This window comes from Theropithecus gelada, chromosome 9 (assembly GCF_003255815.1).
Source record: "Theropithecus gelada isolate Dixy chromosome 9, Tgel_1.0, whole genome shotgun sequence".
NCBI classification, from domain to species: Eukaryota; Metazoa; Chordata; class Mammalia; order Primates; family Cercopithecidae; genus Theropithecus; species Theropithecus gelada.
In genome coordinates, this window is record NC_037677.1 from 79,905,798 (window position 1) to 79,928,839 (window position 23,042).

General features: G+C 33.5%; 1 protein-coding gene across 16 annotated transcripts in view; it reads left to right on the forward strand.

The window, feature by feature from the left end:
• Positions 1–23,042, forward strand: part of PCDH15 (protocadherin related 15) — a 1,828,063-nt gene that overhangs the window by 1,316,362 nt on the left and 488,659 nt on the right. For 15 of the 16 annotated variants that reach the window (XM_025396095.1, XM_025396103.1, XM_025396104.1 and 12 more), the window contains 2 exons: positions 3,829–3,939; positions 16,097–16,267. In XM_025396095.1, coding sequence (XP_025251880.1) covers positions 3,829–3,939; positions 16,097–16,267 — 282 coding nt within the window. The remainder of the gene's footprint in view (positions 1–3,828; positions 3,940–16,096; positions 16,268–23,042) is intronic. The other variant, XM_025396097.1, reaches the window with a different exon arrangement.

Below are 23,042 nucleotides of genomic sequence, written 5' to 3' on the forward strand. Positions count from 1 at the left end.
TTTTTTTTTTTTTTTTTTTTTTTTTTTTTTTTTTTTTTTTTTTTTTAACTTTTTAGGTAAACGCTGGAGAAATATCATTAAAGCAAGGCATTTACTTAGGGTTGATCTAATCCAATATTCTTTTTACTAGAGGAAAAAGACTATCATAAAGATATATCTACATTTTACTTCTAATTTTCTTGACTATTATTCTATGTTTAGAGAAAGAATGAGTACTCAATAATTGCTTAATTAATGAATTAAATTTAATGCAGTGGCTTTCAATATGCAACATTTCAGAAGCACCATTGATCATAAAGTAAATCCTATCCTTATGTTATATAGAATACAAGTGCTAATAAAATGAAAATCTAGATCAGGGGCGGTGGCTCACACCTGAAATCCCAGAACTTTGGGAGGCAAGGTGAGCAGATCACTTGAGGTCAGGAGTTCGAGACCAGACTGGCCAACATGTTAAAACGCCATCTCTACTAAAAATAAAAAAATTTAAAAAATTAGCCAGGTGTGGTGGCACATGCCTGTAGTCCCAGCTACTCAGAGGCTGAGGCAGGATAATCGCTGGAACCCAGGAGGCAGAGGTTGCAGTGAGCTGAGATTGTGCCACTGCACTCCAGCCTGGGTGACAGAGCAAGACTCCATCTGTCTCAATAAATAAATAAATAAATAAATGAAGTAAAATTAAAATCTAAGAATCTATAAAATCTCTAAAGGATAGATAAAGATGATAAGAATTCAGTGCAATTGAAAGTGCTCTGAAGATCAATAAAGTCACTAATAACTATTATTTTTAAGAATTCTATAAACATTCAATGAAAACTGTCAACAACAAAAAAGGTATTGCAAAGATTCATTAAGTTGCTTAGCTAGAGATATAAGGATAGGTATTTCTGCATCAGAGACTGAGACCCTTGAGGAATCTGTCAAGCAAAACAGAAGATCCCAAATAAGCGGGGTTTTTTTGGAAAAAAATAATGTGAGATCACATCAAAGACTTAAGTCTAAATTACATTTAAAAGATTTCACTGAGTAAAGTTTGCAAAGATTAGTACACAGAGAAATAAGTGATAGGATATTTAAGCAAGAGAAAAATAAGAGCAAATATCAGGTGTGAAGAGCCATGGCCTGTCTGGAGAAGAGAGAGGCCTACAGTGTAAAGCCATAGAGACAGGAATAATCATGTATCAAAGTGCTTTCAGCTGCAGAAATTGTACTCGCTCTCTCTCTCTCTATATATAAAACATATATACAAACATACTATATATATTACTATATATGCAAAAAACTAAAGATGATTTAAACAAAAAGATAATTTATTATCTATCACAATAAGTTTTTCAGACATGGGGTAATATCAAGATTTTCTCAGTAATGCAAAGACAACACAGATCCAGGCTCTTTTTATTTTATGCTCTGCTCTCACTAGCATATTAGCTATTTCTCCATAATTAATTTTATAAATAGTCCCCAAATGCTGTTTAGAACTGTTGAAGTTCTACATTTTATATCCCGACAGAAACTTCTGTAACTTGAAAAGGGATTTTTAGCTTCTCTCTATCTTTGCAATTAAGATAAAATTTTTTAATTACTCAAAATGGAATCACATGTACATCTGCAAAATGATTCCTGGTAAAACAGAATGGAATTACAATGAATGGAATTGTTTTTAAGCTAGACTATTCAAGACTCATCTCATTTAGAGACGTAGCCTCTTCTGAGGCACAATGTCACCGGATATGTGAACTAACTTGGGGTTCTGAGTCCAGTAGTTTTGTGTTAAGACGACAGTATCTTCCATATTTATGCTAGAAACTGATATATGTTTCTATATTATTGAGTCACTAAAATGTAATAACCTCGTAACAACACATTAGGATAGGTTTAACAGTGTAAATAGCAATTATTAACCAAGGTTTTGCCCATATTCAACTTACATATTTAGATTCAATCATTTTTACACTCGTCTGTCATAATTGCCAGCCCCACTCATAGGTATAAGCAACGTTGAATGAGCAAAAAATAAGGGAAAATGACAAATGTCTGTTTTTAATTGTGTTGTTCATTTTCATTTTCTGTGTTTATATTTTAAATTGTTGCTTTTAAATAACTGCATCCAAGAAAGATTTGCAAGGCCCATTACATGAGGAACGCAGAATGAATCATTTAAAAATATATATTAATTCTGCAAAATGTGCAGTGTGTGTGTGTGTCTTTATGCACCCCAGAGAAAAAGAGAGACAGACAGAGAGACAAAGAGAGAAAGAAAGACAGATCACAGCTCTAGACATGGAAGGCTAAACTACGCATATTTCATTGATTGAGCCTGAGCTGGGAGATTTGAATCAAACTTTTTTTCATTGAGTTTAACTTCTTATGTGACTCTTAAGAATACACTTACACTAAGTTGAGGGTGTAAACACACTCTCTCTGTCTTCCTCTCTCTCTCACACACACACTCACACAGTTCTTTTTTTTCTTCTTCCACACTTCCCCTTCCCTTTCTCTTCTCCTTCCCTTTGCCTTTTCCCCTCATTTTTCTTTCCCTCTCTTCCCCCTCCTCTTGCTTTTGCAGCAATCTAATGCAGTTCCAAACTATATATTTTACTCAATGTGATTTCCAGAACAAAAATCACAAGCACAAATGCACAAGACAACTGAACAACCACAAAACAGTTTCAATGAACGAAATAGCACTGATGTATTGAACCTATCTAGAAACAGTTTCATCATTCTTTAAAATGGCACTAAAATACAAAAGTGACATAAAGTCTTTTTAAGAATAAGAGATTTATCTTTTAAATTATAGTCCCTTAACTTGTGAATTCATTTAACGCAGGGCTGCTTATACCAGAGCACTAGTGTTGCTCTGTGACCTCCGTGCTACCAGGAAAAAACTCAATCCTAGACAGGGCAGAAAACTTAACTAATGAGCAGAAGTTGTGGAACCTGAAAGAAAAAATTGATGTATAACCTGGGTCTTTTTTTTTCACAATAACGAACTGATTCAAGTTCGTGCAGTCATGCTCTGCACAATGACATTTTGGTCAATGACATACCACATAGCAAATGGTGGTCTCATAAAATTATAATGTTGTATTCCTACTATACCTTTTCTATGTTTAGATTACATTTATACAGAAAATAGTGACCTCTGTGTTACCGTAGCCTATAGCATTCAGTACAGTGACATGCTGTACAGGTTTGTAGCCTAGGAGCCATAGGCTATATCACCTGCCTTAGTATGTAGTAGACTATCTATTTTAGGTTTGTGAAACTACACTGTATAATGTTCACACAATGACAAAAATCACCTAACAACACATTTCTCAGAATGTACCCCATCATTAAGTGACTTGTAACTGTGTGTGTGTGTTTCTATTATTTAATGCCTGATAATACTTAAAATACAGAGTGGATATCAATGTTGACAATTGATACTATGTAGAAATAACAGATTTCAGTGTTTGAATGCTTTAGTGGTAAAAAACACAGTGAAAAGATAATATGGTAATAAGGAAGTTTTTCAGATACCTGGACTTTGATTTAGAACTATTCCAAGACTGTTGATGAATAATACTAATAATATATTAAAAACTATGATAAGAAACAAATTTTCTGGTTATTATTACCAAAGGACTCTGGGGAAACCTATTGATCAAAATTAAATGTTTGTAAATATGATAACAATATTGACTCTGAAGCTTATAGTCATTCTATTTTCAGATGGTAAGCATGCCATCTGTAACTTCCAAGAGGATTAAACTAAAATATTGAGTTATTAATTTATCTTACATTCAAATAATCTAAAGTCTGTATTTTTAATATTTGCAGACATCCAATGACACCTTTGAAATTCCCCTAATGTTGACTGGAAATGTAGTGTTAAGGAAGAGACTCAACTATGAAGATAAGACTCGCTACTTTGTCATAATCCAAGCTAATGTGAGTATTCAATTTCTTTTAAATTTCTTCTGTAAATTTATGAAGTAAAAAACTCATCCAAAATGTGTCAGATAGTCTTGGAGTGCTCTGTGTCATTCACTTCTTCATCAGGGCACTCCTGCCCTTGGTGTTTATATATAATATCCTTATAGATGGGGAAAGGGATAGAATAGGTTGTTTTTATTCACTATATTATTTGAACTCTAAATTATTCATATGTATTAACCATGATCCAATAATTTTTAGCCTATACTGAAGTATTTTTTCAAAGTAGGATCCAGCAAATAACTGCAGCAGAATCACATTGGGTATGTATTAAACTTACGTATTTCTGGACCCTACCTCAGATATTCTGAATGAAAATCTCAGATGATGGAAGTGGAATATCTGCATTTTTAGTTAGCTCTTCAGGGGATTCTAAGGTACACTAAAGGCAAAGAATCATTGCCTAATTGGTCGTGTTTTTCCTCATGGCTATCATTTATTGAGTAATTGTTCACTAGATATCAGCTAATATCCCCATAACTGAAATTTATGCTAAGGTATATAGATAACAATAACAGAACATCCAAACATATGCTTATAAAACACAGACATGCTTTATATGCTTATACAACAGAGATATCCTTATATGCTTATATAACATAGACATGCCTATCTGCTTATAAAACATAGACATTTATTGTAGTTATTATTAGTGGAAGTGCAATAAAATTTCTGGAATTATGTGGCTCAGTGTTTGGTTTGACAGTTCAATTATATCACCAGGGACTTAGGTTCCTTCTATCCTTATACTTCTCTCTTCTCTGAAATGTGGTTATTTTCCCAATGCCTTATCAGCTGGGAGCTAGTTGTATACCATGGCCATTAGGAGTCACAACTGCATTTCAAGTCTGAATGCAGCAGGCAGAAAGGTTAGCAAAAATAGATTTTCTTTTATGTTTATTGATCCTTTCTACTTTTTTCTGGGAAGATACTCTCTTCAGAGTTCTCTCCCACCCATCTCCTTCCAGACTTGTATCACCTGAGTCAGCATGATAGGAAGGAAAGTTGAGGAAGTCCATATGTGTCAAAGGGGAATGCGGTATTCACTTCTGAATTATACTATGTATAGTTCATATCCTGAGACTGGACACACAGATGACCTGAAAACATTTTTCTTTTCTTAGTAAGAAGAATGGGAGTACCACTTGAGAAAAAAGCTAGAAGGGAAGATCAGAAAAAGTCCCATATTAAGTGACAAGCTTACGCTTTTGAAATAACAGTTAAGAAATGAGCTATAAAAATATAAAAAATATGGAGAAATCTTGAATGCATATTTATAAGCAAAATAAACCATTAAGAAAAGGCTGCATACTGGATGATTCCAATATATAATATTCTGGTAAAAACAAAGCTAGGGAAATGGTGTAAAGATCAGTGGATGTCAGGGATATGGTGGTAAAGGCAGGTTAAAAGGGATTAATAGAAGGATCACAATATATTTTCATGTCAGTAAAAATACTCTGGATGATACCACAAAGTTCGATAGATATCATTATACATTTGTCCATCCCCCTAGAATGTACAGCACCAAGAGTGATCTTTAAAGTAGAGGATGAAATTCAGTGATTATTATCATTCAATGTAGATTCATCAATTGTAGCCAATGTACAACTTTGATTAGGGCTGTTGTTAAGTGGGGAGGATGTGCATGTGTGGAGACATTGGTGTATATACCTTCCTCTCAATTTTTCTGTAAACCTAAAACTGTTCTAAAAAATAATAGCCTTTTCTTTTTTAAAGCATCTAGACTCTGAAACCGTCCTGTGCCTTTAATGACTCCTAAGCATTGTAATCTTGCTCATACAGCAGAACAGAGAGATAGCAGGGGAGGCTAAAAGGAAAATAACCTCAATTAGCTGTTCTGAAGAAGCTAATATGAAAAAATGTGTCATGAACTTGTCATTTTCTTGCCTTTCTTAGAGATATATCACCTGACACAGAATGTGTATGTGTATAGATAGATACCTAAATAGATATACATTTAGGGGTATTTAGCTAGAAATATGTAGATAGACATGTAGATCTAATTTTTGAAGCTAAGTTTATAAGCTTTTATTTACATTTCTACAGATTTTAAAAATAATTTATTATTGTATATATTATAATTATATATTATATGTTATATGTATTATGTGTGTGTCTGTATGTGTGTATATATATTTTAATGTCATGTGGCATAGACCAGAGTGAAAACTGTGGATATGGGAAAAAGCAAAATGTATTAGGGAGGGCCACTCAGACTTCCTCAAAAACACAGAAAATTCCTTTTTCTGTTTAACTGAAGATGTGAAGAAAAGGGACAATATCTTTTTTATAAAGTCATATTGCTATGGAAGCTATTTGTAAGCTGGCTTTTTAAATTATGCAATTAAAAATAGGTAATTATTTTAGTAGAAATGCAAAGTGAAATATTCTGAATTGGTATCTAGTTTTTAAAATATTTGTAAAGACATCTGGAACAATTTCTATCCAGCATGATGGACTACTCATCACTGAGGGAGTGACGAGTTTTTAGCACTTCAGGGATAAAATTATAAAACAGAAGTACATATGTGAATCATCAAAAGGAAGGAATAGCATTAGGAAGAGTTGAATGAACATTTAAATTTAAATGCAATAACAGTTTTTGTTATAAACTTAAGTCATACAGTACAAAAACGAAATGTTAAATATAGAAGGTTATAACATTTTAAGTGTTTTTAAAAGTTTTAAGAACAAATAATTTTAATAGCTACATAATGTAAGATAATAATAATGGATCACCATTGATTTAACTATACTCTGTTTTTGTTTGTTTGTTCATTTGTTTTTGGCACCAAATTGATATTTACCCTCATGATGCTCATGAGAGGCAGTGAGTGTAGTGAATTATGTCACCCGAGTTCAAATCTCAGTTCAGCCATTTACTAGCTGTGTGATTCATAGCATATTTTGTATGTTAATTTCCTAACCAGTAAAATGAGTATATTAATAAAACATACCACATTGTTCTGGTTACAATTATCAAGTTAGCAAACAAAAAAGTACTTAGACTAATGCTTGAAATATATTGAGACGTTATTACAGTATTACATAAATCACTAAAATAACTGTACTTTACTGTTTAAAAATCAGTAATTAAAAACGGAATTGCTATGAGAAAATTATATGTATGTATATATATGTGTATAGGTATTTGTACATATATATATATATTCACATACTTTTTAATCTTAGTAGATAATGCTATATTATTTTTCAAAGTGTTGTGACACATCACATTTCCACAAATGATAAAGAAGGATGCTCATTTCTACTACATTTTAAATCTGTAACTTAAAACCGTGAGTTGTTGGAGATGGAAAGTCAGCTGAGACTTGCTTGAAGGCCAGTTGTGGGTTTCTCTTCCAAGCTCTGAGTTCAGTGATCTCACATTTGCAGCCATGGTGGGCGCATTTACAGTATGAAAAGTGCCAGTGCTACAAATCAAGGCTGCTTAACTGATAGCTGGTTGTTAATCATTAACTGTTTTGTATATACCAATAGTAACGTAAGTCTAACATATTTTTGTATATGATAATGATATCCATATATTTAAAATGTCTCTCCATTTTTTTAACATGTATCTTGTTTGTTTATTTATTTATTTATTTATTTATTTATTTATTTTGAGACAGAGTCTTGCTCTGTCACCCAGGCTGAAGTACAGTGGTACGATCTCAGCTCACTGCAACCTCCATCTCTGGGATTTAAGTGATTCTCATGCCTCAGCCCCCCAACTAGCTGGGATCACAAGCATACCACCACACCTGGATATTTTTGAGGGGTGGGGGGGGAGAGTATTGCTATGTCACCCAGGCTAGAGTGCACTGGCATGATCTCGGCTTACTACAACCTCAGCCTCCCATGTTCAAGCTATCCTTGTGCCTCAGCCTCCTGAGTAGCTGGGATTACAGATGGACGCCACCACACCCAGCTAATTTTTGGATGTTAGTAGAGACAGGGTTTCAGCATGTTGGTCGGGCTGGTCTCAAACTCATGTCCTCAAGCAGTTCACCCGTCTCAGCCTCCCAAACTATTGGGATTACAGGCGTGAGCCACTGCACCTGGCAGCAATTTTTTATATTGTATTGGTGGTATTCACAATGTAAGCCGTGTACATTAAACACCAATATATTATCTTGAAGTCATAAGGAGAGTTCAAATATGAGCAATCAATTTTGACTTTAAAGTATATGGTCTCTAAAAGAATAATTACAGGTATCATGACAAATTATTGAACATTACTCAGCTTTGACCTGGTTTTGCTTATGGTAAAAATATTTGATTTCTGAAGAGAATCCTTCAAATTACAGGTAGTTTGGAGGTTTCTTTATATCCATGTTTACATATTATGATTCGTAATTAAGGTAATTGAGTTTTGACTGACCCATGTTAGAAAACCCTGTCACATCTTTTTTGAGAATATTTGCAATATTGTCGCCCATGCTGTTGACTTCAAATATATATACATAATGAAGTAAGGATTAATTCCAGACAAAAATTTTGGGGGGTGGATCTAGAAAAGAAATAGAGAGATGAAAGATCAATGGGTTTTCTTTTTGTTGAAATTTACTACATATTACTATAAACCACAACTTTGATATGTTACCCTAATTCACATAGAATCAAAATAATCTCTTTACATATCATTTTTCTTCAAAGCAAACTCTCTTTCATATTATTGTTATAATGAGTTAAATATTAAGAACACTTTGGTAATCAAAATTTCTTAATTACCAGAAAGAAAAATTTTATATTTAATTAATTATTTTATAATTTATTTATTTATTTTGAGATGGGGTTTTGCTCTGTCACCCAGGCTAGAGTGCAGTGGGGCGATCTTGGCTCACTGCAACCTTTGCCTCCCGTGTTCGTGATTCTCCTAACTCAGCCTCCCGAGTAGTTGGGATTACAGGCACGTGCCACCACGTCCAGCTAATTTTTTTTGTATTTTTAGTAGAAATGGGGTTTCACTCTGCTGGCCAGGGTGGTCTGAAACTCTTGACAACTTCAAGTGATCAGCCCACATTGGCCTCCTGAAGTGCTGGGATTACAGGCATGAGCCGCTGAGCCTGGCCTGTATTTAAGTTAGAATTATGGCAAGAATGATTTATAATTTCTAAATTATTTTATGAATAGCAAGGGTGTTGTATATTTCTCAAATGGCAAAATCTAGAGAAGGGTTGCCAGCTATCTTTCCTCACAAGATATAATTCCTAAAATTATAGTATTACTATTTCTTTATTAGCTCAAATTTTATCTTTATGGACAGAAATATTCAAAGAGAATGTGTAAGCATTGCAAACATATGTGCTTGTATATGTAAAATTCATTTTCTCTATTTTATATTGCAACCTTGTAAATAACTTTTCAGAAATAACCCCTACCCTGACCTTCCCTCACATCTGCTTCCTACTGATGTGTGGAGTTAGTGTTAATTGTAACCCCATTGTTTTAACTCTGCAAGTTTCTTGGGCATTTTCTGAGGAGTGAGAATGAAATAGGAGGATAGCAGGTGATGGTTTATGGGATCTAATACTTATTGAGTGTTTGGCTACTAAAGATACATAAGCATTTGGGGCTATAAATGATGATACAATTCTGTCTACTGGTTTGCATAAAAAATAAGAAATATTAGGCAAATATCTCAAACAAAAAAAATGTTTTCAAGAGAACAGAATACCCAACTTCCTCTGGTTAATGTTCATAGAAGCATTATTTTTTTCCTCAACTTTTAAGCACAGGGAGTACATATGCAGGTTTGTTACATGGGTGTATTGCACTCAGGTAGTCAGCATAGTATTCAATGGGTAGTGTTTTGACCCATTCTCTCTCTTTGCCCCAGTAGTTCATGGTCTATGGTTCCCAGGTTTATTTCCCTGGGGACTCAGTGTTTAGCTCCCATTGAAAACTGACATTATGTAGTATTTGGTTTTCTGTTCCTGCATTAATTCACTTAGGATTATGGCCTCCAACTTCATCCATGTTGCTTCAAAGGACATCATTTCATTCTTTTCTATGACTGTGTAGTATTCCATGGTGCAAATGCACCACAGTTTCTTTATCCAATCCACTATTGATGGGCACCTAGGTTGCTTCCGTGTTTTTTTGCTATTGTGAGTAGCATGGCAATTAACGTAGACATGCACGTGTCTTTTTGGTAGAATGCACTTTGTGTATAGACCCAGTAATGGGGTTGGTGGGTTGAATGGTAGCTTGATTTTAAATTCTTTGAGAAATCTTCAAACTGCTTTCCACAGTGGCTGAAATAATTTACATGACCACCAACAGCATATAACCATTTCCTTTTCTCTGCAGCCCTACCAGTATGTATAATTTTTTGACTTTTTAATAATAGCCATTCTAACTGGTATGAGATGATATCTCATTATGGTTTTGATTTGCATTTCCCTGATGATAAATGCTGATGAACATGTTTTAATGTTTGTTGGCTGCATGTATGTCTTTTTTTGAGAAGTGTCTGTTCATGTCACTTGCCCCTATTTTAATGGTGCTATTTGTTTTTTGCTTGTTGAATTGTTTGAGTTCCTTATAGATTCTAAATATTAGACTTTTATGAGATGCATAGTTTACATGCCTTTTCTCTCATTCTTTCCATTTTCTCTTTACTGCATTGACAGTTTGTTTTAGTGTGCAGAAGCTCTTTAGGTGCCACTTGTCAGTTGTTGTTTTTGTTGCAGTTGCTTTTCAGGATATCATCATTATGAAATCCTTGCTAAAGCCAATGTCAAGAGGAGTATTTAATAGGTTTTCTTCTAGGATTTTTTATACCTTGAGGCATTACATTTAAACCTTTAATTCATCTTGAGTCAATTTTTGTATGTCTGGTAGAATTCAGCTGTGCGTCTGTCTGGTCCAGGGCCTTTTTGGGTTGGTGAGTTTTTTATTACTAAGTTAATATCACAGCTTAATATTTGTCTGTTCAGGGTTTCAGTAGCTTTCTTTTTCAATCTTGGAACATTATGTGTTTCCAGAAATATATCAATTTTCTCTAGATTTTCTAGGTTGAGGTTGGGGAGGCACAATTCTGTTCGGAGTAGTGATTGAACTTGTTTAACATTTTAAAAGATATTCTTGCTTGCCAACTAGAATCACAGTTTCCTAACTTAATGTAATATTCCATTATTTTTAAATGATTAAAGTTAAAATATATTCTTATTTTTTGAAAAGGAAATGAAGGGAAATGCAGATGAAAATGGGAAAAGGAAGAAAGGAGATCTTTTTTGTGGATTTTAATATCTATTAGTCACATAACATAAATGAAAACACATAATTAAATTATATGAAATGTTTATAGAAATAGTTATTTTTTATTTTTTTACCACTCACAATTTAGAATGTTATTTCATTTACTCAGAAAAGCCTTGAAAAGTAGTATATTACTATAGAGATCAAAAGTGTGGGGTTTTTTCGTTGTTTTTGTTTCTCTTTTGATTTTTATCTCAATTGCTGAAGAATTGTTTTTTAAATAGATGTTGTAAGAACAAATCTGATTCCAAATTGGGAGAAGAACATCATGAATTAGCATTACCATTATGAACTCACAAGTTATGAGCGAGCATGAGACGTATTTTTATATATTTTCCTATGTGATATGTGTTGGTGATAAACTGTGGGAGAATTCCCACGTGTGGAAACTGTTGGTAGATTTTGTTGCTGCATCTCTGGTCACAATAGTTTTGCCAGGATTATTTTTATTTCTCATTTGAAAATACAAATTTTAGAGCTCAACACTTTGTAAGCAATATATTTCCCCAATATGAGATAAAACTCCAATTATGTATTTTGGTATATACTTCCTGTAAATACACTATCTTTAACACACCAGTATCTATTCTATGGACTAGTAACAATAACCCAAAGAAGCAGATAATAGTGAGAGATCTGATGCTTACAGACTGAAAGAAAACATAAGGTAAAAATAATTCAAATTTGTTTATTATAGTGATTTGGTGATGACATATAAAGAAGAAGGCTGAGTGACATGGAAGGGTAGAAATACTGCCTCTGGCATTTATATGCATGCATGTGTATATATGCATATACATGTGTGTTTATATATGTGTTCTACATTCATATATCACATACAATATTATATTTAATATTTATTATCTATTTACTATTTTTATAAATTAAATTTAGATTAATTCAATCTTTTAAAACTTCATCATAAGCAATCATTATTTTAAATGATGGGTTAAAGCCAGGCACATACCTATAGTCCTAGCTACTCAGGAGGCTGAGGTAGGAGGATTACTTGAGCCCAGGAGATTGAAGTCAATATAGGCAATGTAGCGAGATTCTCATTTCTAAAATAAATATATAAATAGATATTTTATAAATAAAAAAATTTTCAAAAATTATCTCCAATGCCATAAGTAAATTTACAAATACATATTAAATGTCATTTTATTAACTTATTTATGTTGTTGAGATAAAAATGTCAAACATAAAATCATTAAAACATGTAACAAAAGTTTACCAACCCTATTAAAGAAGCTTTCAGTTTTCATATATATATATATATATATTTAGAAACTAAAAGAGTTGTTTTAGTTCATAAACTTTAATATAACATTAAGGGAAATGTGGAAGGTGAGATTACTTAATAATTTAAAACACTGGATGATGCAACACAAAGGGAAATATATGTGAAAATATAACCTACTAATCTTTATGAGGTCACATTATCTTAATATTAGTAATTTTCAGTATTAAATTACTCTCTTAATAATGGACTGAGGAAATATGTCCTCATCATTTTTTAAGACTGTCAGAAGCAGGGTATCGGAGTCTGCCCCTTGGAAGCTACTCAGGATATGCCGACTGAACAAATCATTACATCATTTATCTATTAATTCATATATTGTAGTTATAGCTATAACCCAATTAAATAAAAGATGAGTATTTAAAAAGTGGCAAGTTTGATGAGCTAGTTGCATTTTTCTAAAATTTAAAATATACACATACATTTATTTTGAATTAAGGTTTTTCTACATGTTCAAAATTCATACGTCTTAAGAATAATTTAGAAAGTTCATTTGTGAACCATCAAAATTATCTCACATGCCACATGTCGCTCCTACTCTACTTTTCAACTGGCCTAGAGGTTGATATACGTATGGGAGTGCACATCGACAGTTCCTGAAGCAGCTAAAGAAGAAGGTGTACATATTTAACATAATGAGAGGGAGGAGGCTTCTAAGGGAAGAAAAACTAGGTTTCTAGGAGAACAAAGGGGAGATTAAAATAGCTTGTAATCGTGTTTATGTAGGTAAGAAGAGACTTCCTTGTTTTTTCTTCATTTTCATAAACTTTCTTGGGAGAGGGAATTCATGGCAGCCACACTCCCACAAGTATCTGCTTTTAGTGCCATAAAAGAAGTTCAGAAACGACTCTTTTCTCTTCGTTCAATCTCAAATGTCTTTAGTTTTAAATAATCTTTATAGTGCCTCTAGGGATCTGAGTGAGTCCCAAAACTTTGAAAATTTAAACATTTTGTGTTTTTTTAACTATAATTTTGTCACAGTCTATCTTATACTGTATCAAAATATCAAAGAATCCTGGAACCACAAAGTTATTGCATTCTAGACAAGGTTGTACTTACAAAATTCCACCAGTAGAAATTTGTGCTTCCTAAAACTTTACCCTCAAGCATTGCTTTACAACTTTTTTTGAGCAACCAGATTGGGAATGAGTTTAACTGAAATGTACTATTAACCAAGCTTAAGAAGAGGGATTTTTTTTTAATTGGAAAGCAAATATTAATGTCTGGGAACTGTCACAAAGGAAGACATTTTATGAACAAACTAAAATAAAATACAGGTCTGTTAGTATAATTACTTTTAAAAAGTATTTAACATAAATAAGCAAAATAAGATTAGCCATTTTAAAGTGAACAATTCAATGGCATTTGGTACACTCACAGTATTGTACAACCACTGTCTCTATCCAGTTCCTAAACATTTTAATCACTCCAAAAAGAGCTGGCACCACTCATGCAGTTGCTTCCCATATACCCTCCCCAGCTCCCTGTAGCCACCAATTTGTTTACTGCTTCCAGATATTGCATATAAATGGATCATATAATATGTGACCTTATATTTTGTCTGGCTTCTTTATTTCAAAATATGATGTTTTCAAGTCTCATTCATGTTGTTGTATATATCAGGACTTCATTTCCTTTTATGCTTGAATCATATGCCATTGTATGTACATGCTATCATCTGTTTATCCATTTCTTCATTGATAAATACATGGGCTTTTGTCGGCTTTTGTCTGTTGTGAATAGTGCTACATGAACATGCATGCAAGTATACTTTTCAATGTTGTACAAAATAGAATTCAAAAAGACAGAAAAGCATAATAGTTCTTCAGAATAATAACCGAATACTATGAAAGTAAAAACATTTCCAGATTCTGTCATAATGAATGATGCTACCAGCACCACCCTCAACAATGGATGTTCTGGATGGAAATGACTTAGGTCCAATATTATTTTCTTCTGTCCTATGATAAACGTTCTTCAGATAAATAGAAACAATTTGCATTTCTAATACAATTACTACCCATTATTTAAGTGTGTGCTATCCATCGTGATTTCTTTCTAAAGAAATGGAAAAGGAAACAAGAAAGAGTAACGTTATAGTAGAGAAAACTGACTAGATACGGCCTCAGCCAGGTTCAAGTTAACAACAGTGATAAGTCATATTAATAATATACTATTGATAAATGTGTCAAAAATAGCACTTGACTTGTGGTTTTCCTACATAAATCATGTAAGTCCAGTTGAATCTTGAGGAAAACACCAGATAAACACCCATTAAGGGACATTCTGCAAAATATCTAGTACTCAAAATTGTTAACATCATCAAAAACAAAAGTCAGAGAACTTGTCACAGCCAAAATGAGCTTAAGTAACCATTATGACTGAATGTAGACTGGTATCCTGATTGGGATCCTGAAACAGAAAACTGACATTAAGTAAAAACTAGGGAAATCTGAAGACATTTTGGATTTTAATTAGTAACAATGCAACATTGCACTAGACAAAGTTAAATGGTAAGGAAGACTGTATTCACAGCTATTGCAATAGAGAAGACTAGAATACAGACTAGATCTGAACTGAATTCTAATAGAAAGAATGGCTAGAGAGAAGTTAAATGCTCCAGTGGACTTGGGTGTAGGGGGATTCACAGATCAGGTGTGTTTACTAAGTGACATTCCCAAAGGAAAATAAACTTCCTTGAATTTTCATGACAAAAAGTAGTTTTAGAAATTGGAACAAGTCTCCAAAGGAAGTCAAGCTCCTACGCGCCCACAGAAACTGGGAAATAGGGGCTTCTTCCTTGACTATTACATTTCAAAGAGATGGCCCCCAGGTCGTGAAAAACATGGGTCTTTAGAACTGGCAAGAAGCTTATAAAAGATTCACATCTCAGAGGCACAGAGAAAGAATTTACAATTACAAGGTTTCTAAAGTAAATGCTCTAATAAGATGACAGTGACCTTTATGGTTAGACTGTCTAGTAATGTGAACTGTTAGGTAAAGGCCTAACATATAAAAGCTTAACTACTGTAACATACTTTCAACAAAGTCGCTTTGAAGACAATTGGATCTCAGTTTACATCCTAGCTTCACCACTTAAAACTGTTGGTTTAAGCAAGTTAATTTATCAATCTTTTTTTAATGAAAACTAAGTCTACATTATGCCTAATTTCTTTTTTGTTGTTGTTTTTTGAGACTGAGTCTCACTCTGTCGCCCAGGCTGGAGTGCAGTGGCGTGATCTTGGCTCACTGTAACCTCTGCTGCCCAAGTTCAAACTATTCTCCTGCCTCAGCTTCTCGAATAGCTGGGACTCGAGGCACCCACCACCACACCCAGATTTTTGTATTTTTAGTAGAAACGGGGTTTCACCATGTTGGCCAGGCTGGTATCAAACTCCTGACCTCAAGTGATCCACTCACCTTGGCCTCCCAATGTGCTGGGATTACAGGTGTGGGCCACTGCTCCTGGCCATTGTGCCTAATTTCTATAAACTACCTGTTGTTTGTTTTTCTCTCTAACAGGACCGTGCCCAAAATCTGAACGAGAGGCGAACCACCACCACCACTCTCACAGTGGATGTTCTGGATGGAGATGACTTAGGTCCAATGTTTCTTCCTTGTATCCTTGTGCCAAACACTCGTGATTGCCGTCCACTCACTTATCAAGCTGCCATACCTGAGTTGAGAACTCCGGTAAATATGCTCTTATCTTTCTCCCTTCATTTGCATGTTTTAAAACCCAGTGGGATCATGTTCAAGTATTTTGCAGACGTATAATTTATAATAGCAAAACTCAATATGCACATTTAAAAATATTTATGTCCAAAACTATTTTCAGGGAGTATGCATACATTTTTAACACAAAGAGTAATTATATAATTTACAAGGTAGAAAGTAGGTTATGAAACAACAGTCCAACATGGTTATTTTATTTTTATTTTTTACCAATAAATCACCAAGGAGTTCACTAGCCATTCTGAAAAACTCCAAATAACCACTGCAGCATTTTCTTAAATTCGTGTTTAAACATGCAGTACTAAGTCACAGGACACACAGGTCAATAGGATACACATTTGGCCCAGTAGAATTCTGAAATGTTATTGGAGATTATGTTTGGCTGTTTGAAGGTAGGAGCTAACAAATACTGAATACAAATACTTACCTCTTAAAGTAAAGATACAGAAAGGTGAAGCATGAATACATATTTTCTACGCTTAATCCTATATTTTTGATAAATGCTAATGGAGCTATAAACTTCTGTCGGTTTGGATTTCACACCTTGGACCTCCCTAGATGATTGATGTACATACCTAAGAATAAGAATTTTAAGGCAAATGGATATCCTGTTGGGGCAAAAATATCAATTTCTCCCCTAAAAGGTGTATTTGTGTGTGTGTATGTGTGTGTGTGTGTGTATACACGTATTCTGTTTTAAAAAATTCAGTGGTCTAGGATTTAACCATCTAACTAATATTTTTGCTGTTTCCCTGGAAAGCAATCAGCTCTCTGGGTTCCCAAAATGGCTCAAAGTGTTAGAATTTGTTGGAAGCTATTTGACTTTTTTTCCTCAAAGCACCTGAGAACTGCAGTTCTGAAGGTCCTCTATTTGAGATTTTGAGGAATAGAACAGGAATGCCTTCTAAATGTAAAGCCAAAGAGTGCTTATCCAATGTCATAATATTAATACATCTATTGGTTTTTCTCACAGTTCACTGGTCCAGTTAACTTGCATGAATAATAATAATAAAAAAAAAAAGCTGGAGAGAAAAAAAAATAAATCTTATGTGCATTGGATAAAAAATATGTTTTCAGCCAAATGAAGTACTTTTGCAGACAAAAAAGCTAATCAGAACTTGACTAGACAAAATAGATGTAGATTCCCTAAAGTTATATGCCATTATGTTATTTTGTCGAATCCCAGCAAAAAAAAAAAAAAAAAAAAAACAAAAAACAAACAAACAAACAAAAAAAACCCACCAACTATTAACGATGGTGAACATAAAAATTTTCTTTGAAAGAACTGGTAAAAGTAATGATGACAAATACAATTTGTATAAGGCTGCACGCCTACTGCCGTCTGCCCTGCAACAAAGCTGACAAAAGCAATGGGAAAAAGACTTCCTATTCAGTAAATGGCACTGGGAGATCTAGCTAGCCATATGAAGATTGAAGCTGGACCCCCTCGTTACACCATACACAAAAAGCAACTCAGGATGGATTAAAGACTTAAATGTAAAACTCCAAACTAGAAAAAACCCTGGAGGACCACCTAGGCAATACCATTCAGGACAATGGCACAGGCAAAGATTTTGTAACAGACAGCAAAAGCAATTGCAACAAAAGCAAAAATTGACAAATGGGATCTAAGTAAACTTAAGAGCTTCTGCACAGCTAAATAAACTATCAACAGAGTGAACAGACCACCTACAGAATGGGAGAAAATATTTGCAAACTATGCATCTGACAGAGGTCTAATATCCAGCATCTATGAAGAAGTTAAATTTATAATAATTAAATAAAAACATTAAAAAGTGGTTTTTTTGGACATGAACACTTTTCAAAAGAATACATACATGTGGCCAATAAAACAATGAAAAACAGTTAAACGTCACTAATCATTAGAGAAATGCAAATCAAAACCACACTGAGAAACCATCACACAGTCAGTCAAAATGACTATTATTAAAAAGTCAAAAAATAACAGATGCTGGCAAGGTTGCAGAGAAAAGGGAACAGTTACACACTGTTGGTGGGAGTGTAAATTAGTTCAGCCACGTGGAAAGCAGTGTGGCAATGTCTCAAAGAGCTAAAAGGAGAACTCTCATTTGACCCAGCAGTCCTATTACTGGGAATATACCCAGAGGAATATAAATCATTCTGCCATAAAGACACATGCACATGAATGTTCATTGCAGCACTATTCACAATAGCAAAGACACGGAGTCAATCTAAATGTCCATGAATGACAAATTGGATAAAGAAAATGATGTACATATACCACATGGAATATTATACGGCTATAAAAATAATGAGGTCATGTCTTTGCAGGAACATAGATGGAGTGGGAGGTGAATTTCCTTAGCAAACTAACACAGGAACAGAAAACCAAATACCACATATTCTCACATGTAAGTGGGAGCTGGATGATGAGAACTCATGAACAGAAGGAAGGGAACAACAGACACTGAGGTCTATCTGAGGTTGGAGGGTGAGAGGAGACAGAGGAGCAGAAAAGATGACTATTGGGTACTGGGCTTACTCACTGGGTGACAAACTTATCTATACAACATGATATGAGTTCACCTGTGTAACAAACCTGCGTATGGACCCCTGAACCTAAAATATAACTCTTTTTTAAAAAAAGTTTCATTTTTATTTATCTTTTAAAATATCTACAAGAGGGTGAGTTTGCTCCATGACTAATCATTGTTTGTGCATGAAATTTAAACATGTAAGGTTAAAGTATATTAGGCTGGCATTAACATTTTAAAAAATTTCTACAAGAGGGTGGGCTTGCTCTATGACTAATCATTTTTTGCACATGGAATTTAAACATGTGTAAGGTTCAAGTATATTGGGCTGGTATTAAAATGTGCATTTTTTCATTCAAATATTTCTATTTGGAAAGACAATAGTGTAAAAATAATAATATGCTGAAACAGATATTTAATACTTGATAATAATCTTTTTCAGTCATCCCCATACAAATACGACACTCTGGATTGCGTGTGTGTGTGTGCACTTTCAATTAAAATCCCTTTAAATATAAAAAAGGAAAAATAAAAATATATTTTTAGTATTAATTTATGTTTCTGAGTTAATATATTTAACTAGTGTACAGTGGGACCCCAAGAGAAGGTATATATTGAGACCACAATAATCCAATTCAATGAGTCAGTCTGATGACTGTTTACTAGTAGTTAGTTCACTGAGGAAAGTAAAGGAAGATAAAAGCTGCTGCTTGAAAAGCAGAGTGTATGAACTTAATTTTATTAAGGATCATTGAGCTTCCTTTCCTCTCCAGATTACAGACTGAACATCTCTCTCATTCCTATGCAGTTTAATGCTAGACACCAGACTATACTTTCAATTTGGGGTAATAACATAAGTGATCATAATGTCTAGAGTTTGTATAGAATGTTCTGTTTGTAATGAACTATGCTAAGCTCTGCACAAATATTAACTGGTTGAATATATTGAATATACACAAAAACATTTTTGGTAGACAGTTTAAGTATATAGATATAGATATAATTTAGTAAGAGTAAATAAAATTAAGATACATTTGAGTCCTGGCTCTACACACAAAAATTGATAGGTTTTTTTTTTTTTTTTTTTTTTTTTTTTTTTTTTTTTTTTTTTTCTGGCTCTGTCAGCCTGGGTTAAGTTGGAGATTCACTCTGTAGGTGGATGTAGTTGTTGAAAAATATTTATATCCAAAGGTATTTTCAGAGAGTATGGGCAAATTTTTGATCAGAATGCCTCACTCTCTCCCTTGTTGTACTATAATATTCATATTTTGAGTATCAGTACTCAAAGGAGAACTAGTCCAAGGATAAAACTTACCCAGTCTTCGGATGACAAACCCAATCCAATATTAAATATTACATATCCTAACATAAGGAGAGCAATGAACTAATGGTGAAGAAATTAAGTCAAGAAATTTGTTATGCTCTGAATCCTTTGTAAAGTCATATTTGGGCAAAGAGCACGAGGGATCCGGAGGATGTTGGATTCTTGCTGGTAAAAAAGGAGGTGTTTGAAGATCAATAAATAGTTCTGTGAACAATTATTCTTGTATTTTCTTTCAAAACCATGCTTTTTGAATTAAATATTATGGAAGAAATTCCAGAATGTTCAATATTGATCCTTTTATCATTTTTAACCAATTGAGCCATTCCTTAACATACTTTGAAAAAATGAGAATTTAAGTTTTACACATTTAAGTAATTATGGCAAATATTTATTTTTTAATTTCATGTACAAAAATATAGATATATTTACTTGTAAACCTAGGCACTTGGTCAGATTATCAGTTACTGTATAACAGGCCACCAAAACTTAGTGGTTTCAAACTGCAATCATTTAATTTGCTCACTAAGCTGCAATTTTAGCAAGACTTGAGAAAACACCTTATCTTTGCTCCATGCAGCATCAGCTGTGGCACTTTAACTGAGGGCTGGGTGCCACTTTCATGATGATTAACTTAGATGGCTACCAAGCTGATTTTGGCTGTTGGCCGGTGCTCATCCAGGGCTGTAGACTAAGGCTTCATTTTCACCTCAGTTAAGCCTCTTATAGGCTGTTGGAGCTTCCTCACAGCAAGACAGTGGGTTGTCATAACAAGCTTCCCAAGAGAATTAGGCAGAAATTTTCATAAATTAGAATTTGCAGTGTCAGATCTGCTGTGGTCAAATTTCTGCCAGTTTCAAGGGGTAGAAACATACTCCACCTCCCTATATGAGGAGTGTCCAAGTCACATTATAAGAAGAACATATGGAAAAGAAAATATTATTGTGGCAATCTTTCACAAATAAAATCACCCTTAGTACTGGCATCAGGTTTTTATGTACATTGTTATTTTGAATTCATTCTGGAACACTAGGTATAAAAACCAGAGTTAGTATTTGAGCTTCACATTCAAATTACTGTGTTTATGTCTGTACTTTTATTCTTTTTGATTTTCTCTTTTTCTATTTTCCTTTATATATTATGCTAAAATTTCATGAAATTTCAATAAGATCTTGCTCTCCAGAGTGAGATAACTAACCATTAATGTCAGCTAAACAGGACATATTGACTCTAATTGTATACTTACTGATCCTTTCTTAAAGGAATTCTTCAAATTTTAAAAGACTTACCACCTGTTCACCTATGTTGATGGGAAATTTTCCTTACTTTGGTGGTATTCTTGGCTTGAGAAACCATTCTTAACCTCATTATAGTACATGCAGGATTTGTCAGTTCAGAAAATCTTTTTAAAATATAGTCTATTAATAAATTTATCTCATGAACTATGATATAATAAAAATAAAAATCTGCTTTATATTAAAATTTAAAGTCACTTGTTTAGAAATACACTGATTTTATAAATGTAGATTACATGGTTTTCCAATATAAACAACTCTCTTTGGCAAATTAATGTTTTCACAAACACTAAGATTAATATTATATTGAACACATAAATACATCTGATGTTACAAAGGTATAAAGCAATTCATAGTACTCTTCTAATTTATTATTAATTTGCTACATTTCTATAGGACCCTAATATATGCCAAACTATGTTGAGGATGCTGAGCAAGTAGGATGAAATAAATTATTGCCCAAATATATTATTATGTATATTTATTCCTAATTGCTGACTTTCTTAAAGTTACTATGTTTGTAAAGTTTAGGTTTTCTGGTTTTATGAAAAAGGTCTGTAGAATTTGGAGTATAAAATCCTTGGCTTTATTTTCTAATGAAGCACAGATAAAACCATGATAAATCCTTGTGCATTTTTTCAGCTGAACAGTAGCATACATTTATGTGTTGGCTTGACTGGTTGGCTGCTTTTTCTCTTTTTCAGTGTAATATATCCCTGGACAGAAAAATGAATGATTTATTGACATAGTATGTATGTATTTACTGTGTACACCTTCCTTTAATTATTGCGCCATGTGGTTATCAGTATTTCAACATCAGTGGCTCACTAAACATAGTCATCTTTTTCTCTCCCCCTATTTAAAACTCTTGGATTGGATCCCAATACTTTCTAGTGACAAACACCTCAACTGCAATCTTTGTCATAAAACAACTTGCTTTCATGTCAAAAACAACTTCTCTTGTTTATCTGTGGTACTCTTTCCCTCCAGGGAAGCTTTCTCAGTTATCAGAAAAGTAATGGTGATTTTCTGTCATCTACAACACTTATCATTTCTTCTTGGCCTAGCCTCACGTTAAATGTCTTATAGTCTGAGAACTCTCTCTTCTCTTGTTTTTTTAATGGAAGTACTGATTTTCCTCATTCCCTCGGTGGCCTTGGATTTCGCCTCTTATATCTTTGATGGCTTTTATTTATTTTGAAATTTATTTTAAAATTATGATTAAATTTTAAAGATTTACAAGGCTTCTCTCTTTTGTAATTCTTTTCTTTTTCTTCATTATTGTTTTTATTACAATTGAGTTGAGCAAACCTCTATAGAGTTCTATTTTTCCTCAAATAGGGATTATGTATTTGTTGTAGATAAGTCTTCTAACTTGAAATCTGTCTTGAGTTCCAAGTTTGCATTTCTCATCTTTTTCTGGATATTTTTAACTGTGTTTCCAGCAGATGCCTCATTATTCTTTCTATTCAATTCTAATGCATCCGTACTTGCTACGTATTGTTACTCCTGGGGTCATTATTGATTTGAACCTAGACTTCAGTGACCTCCATTCCAAACTCAATCAATCTCCAAAGACATTTTCTACATTACCTATACAC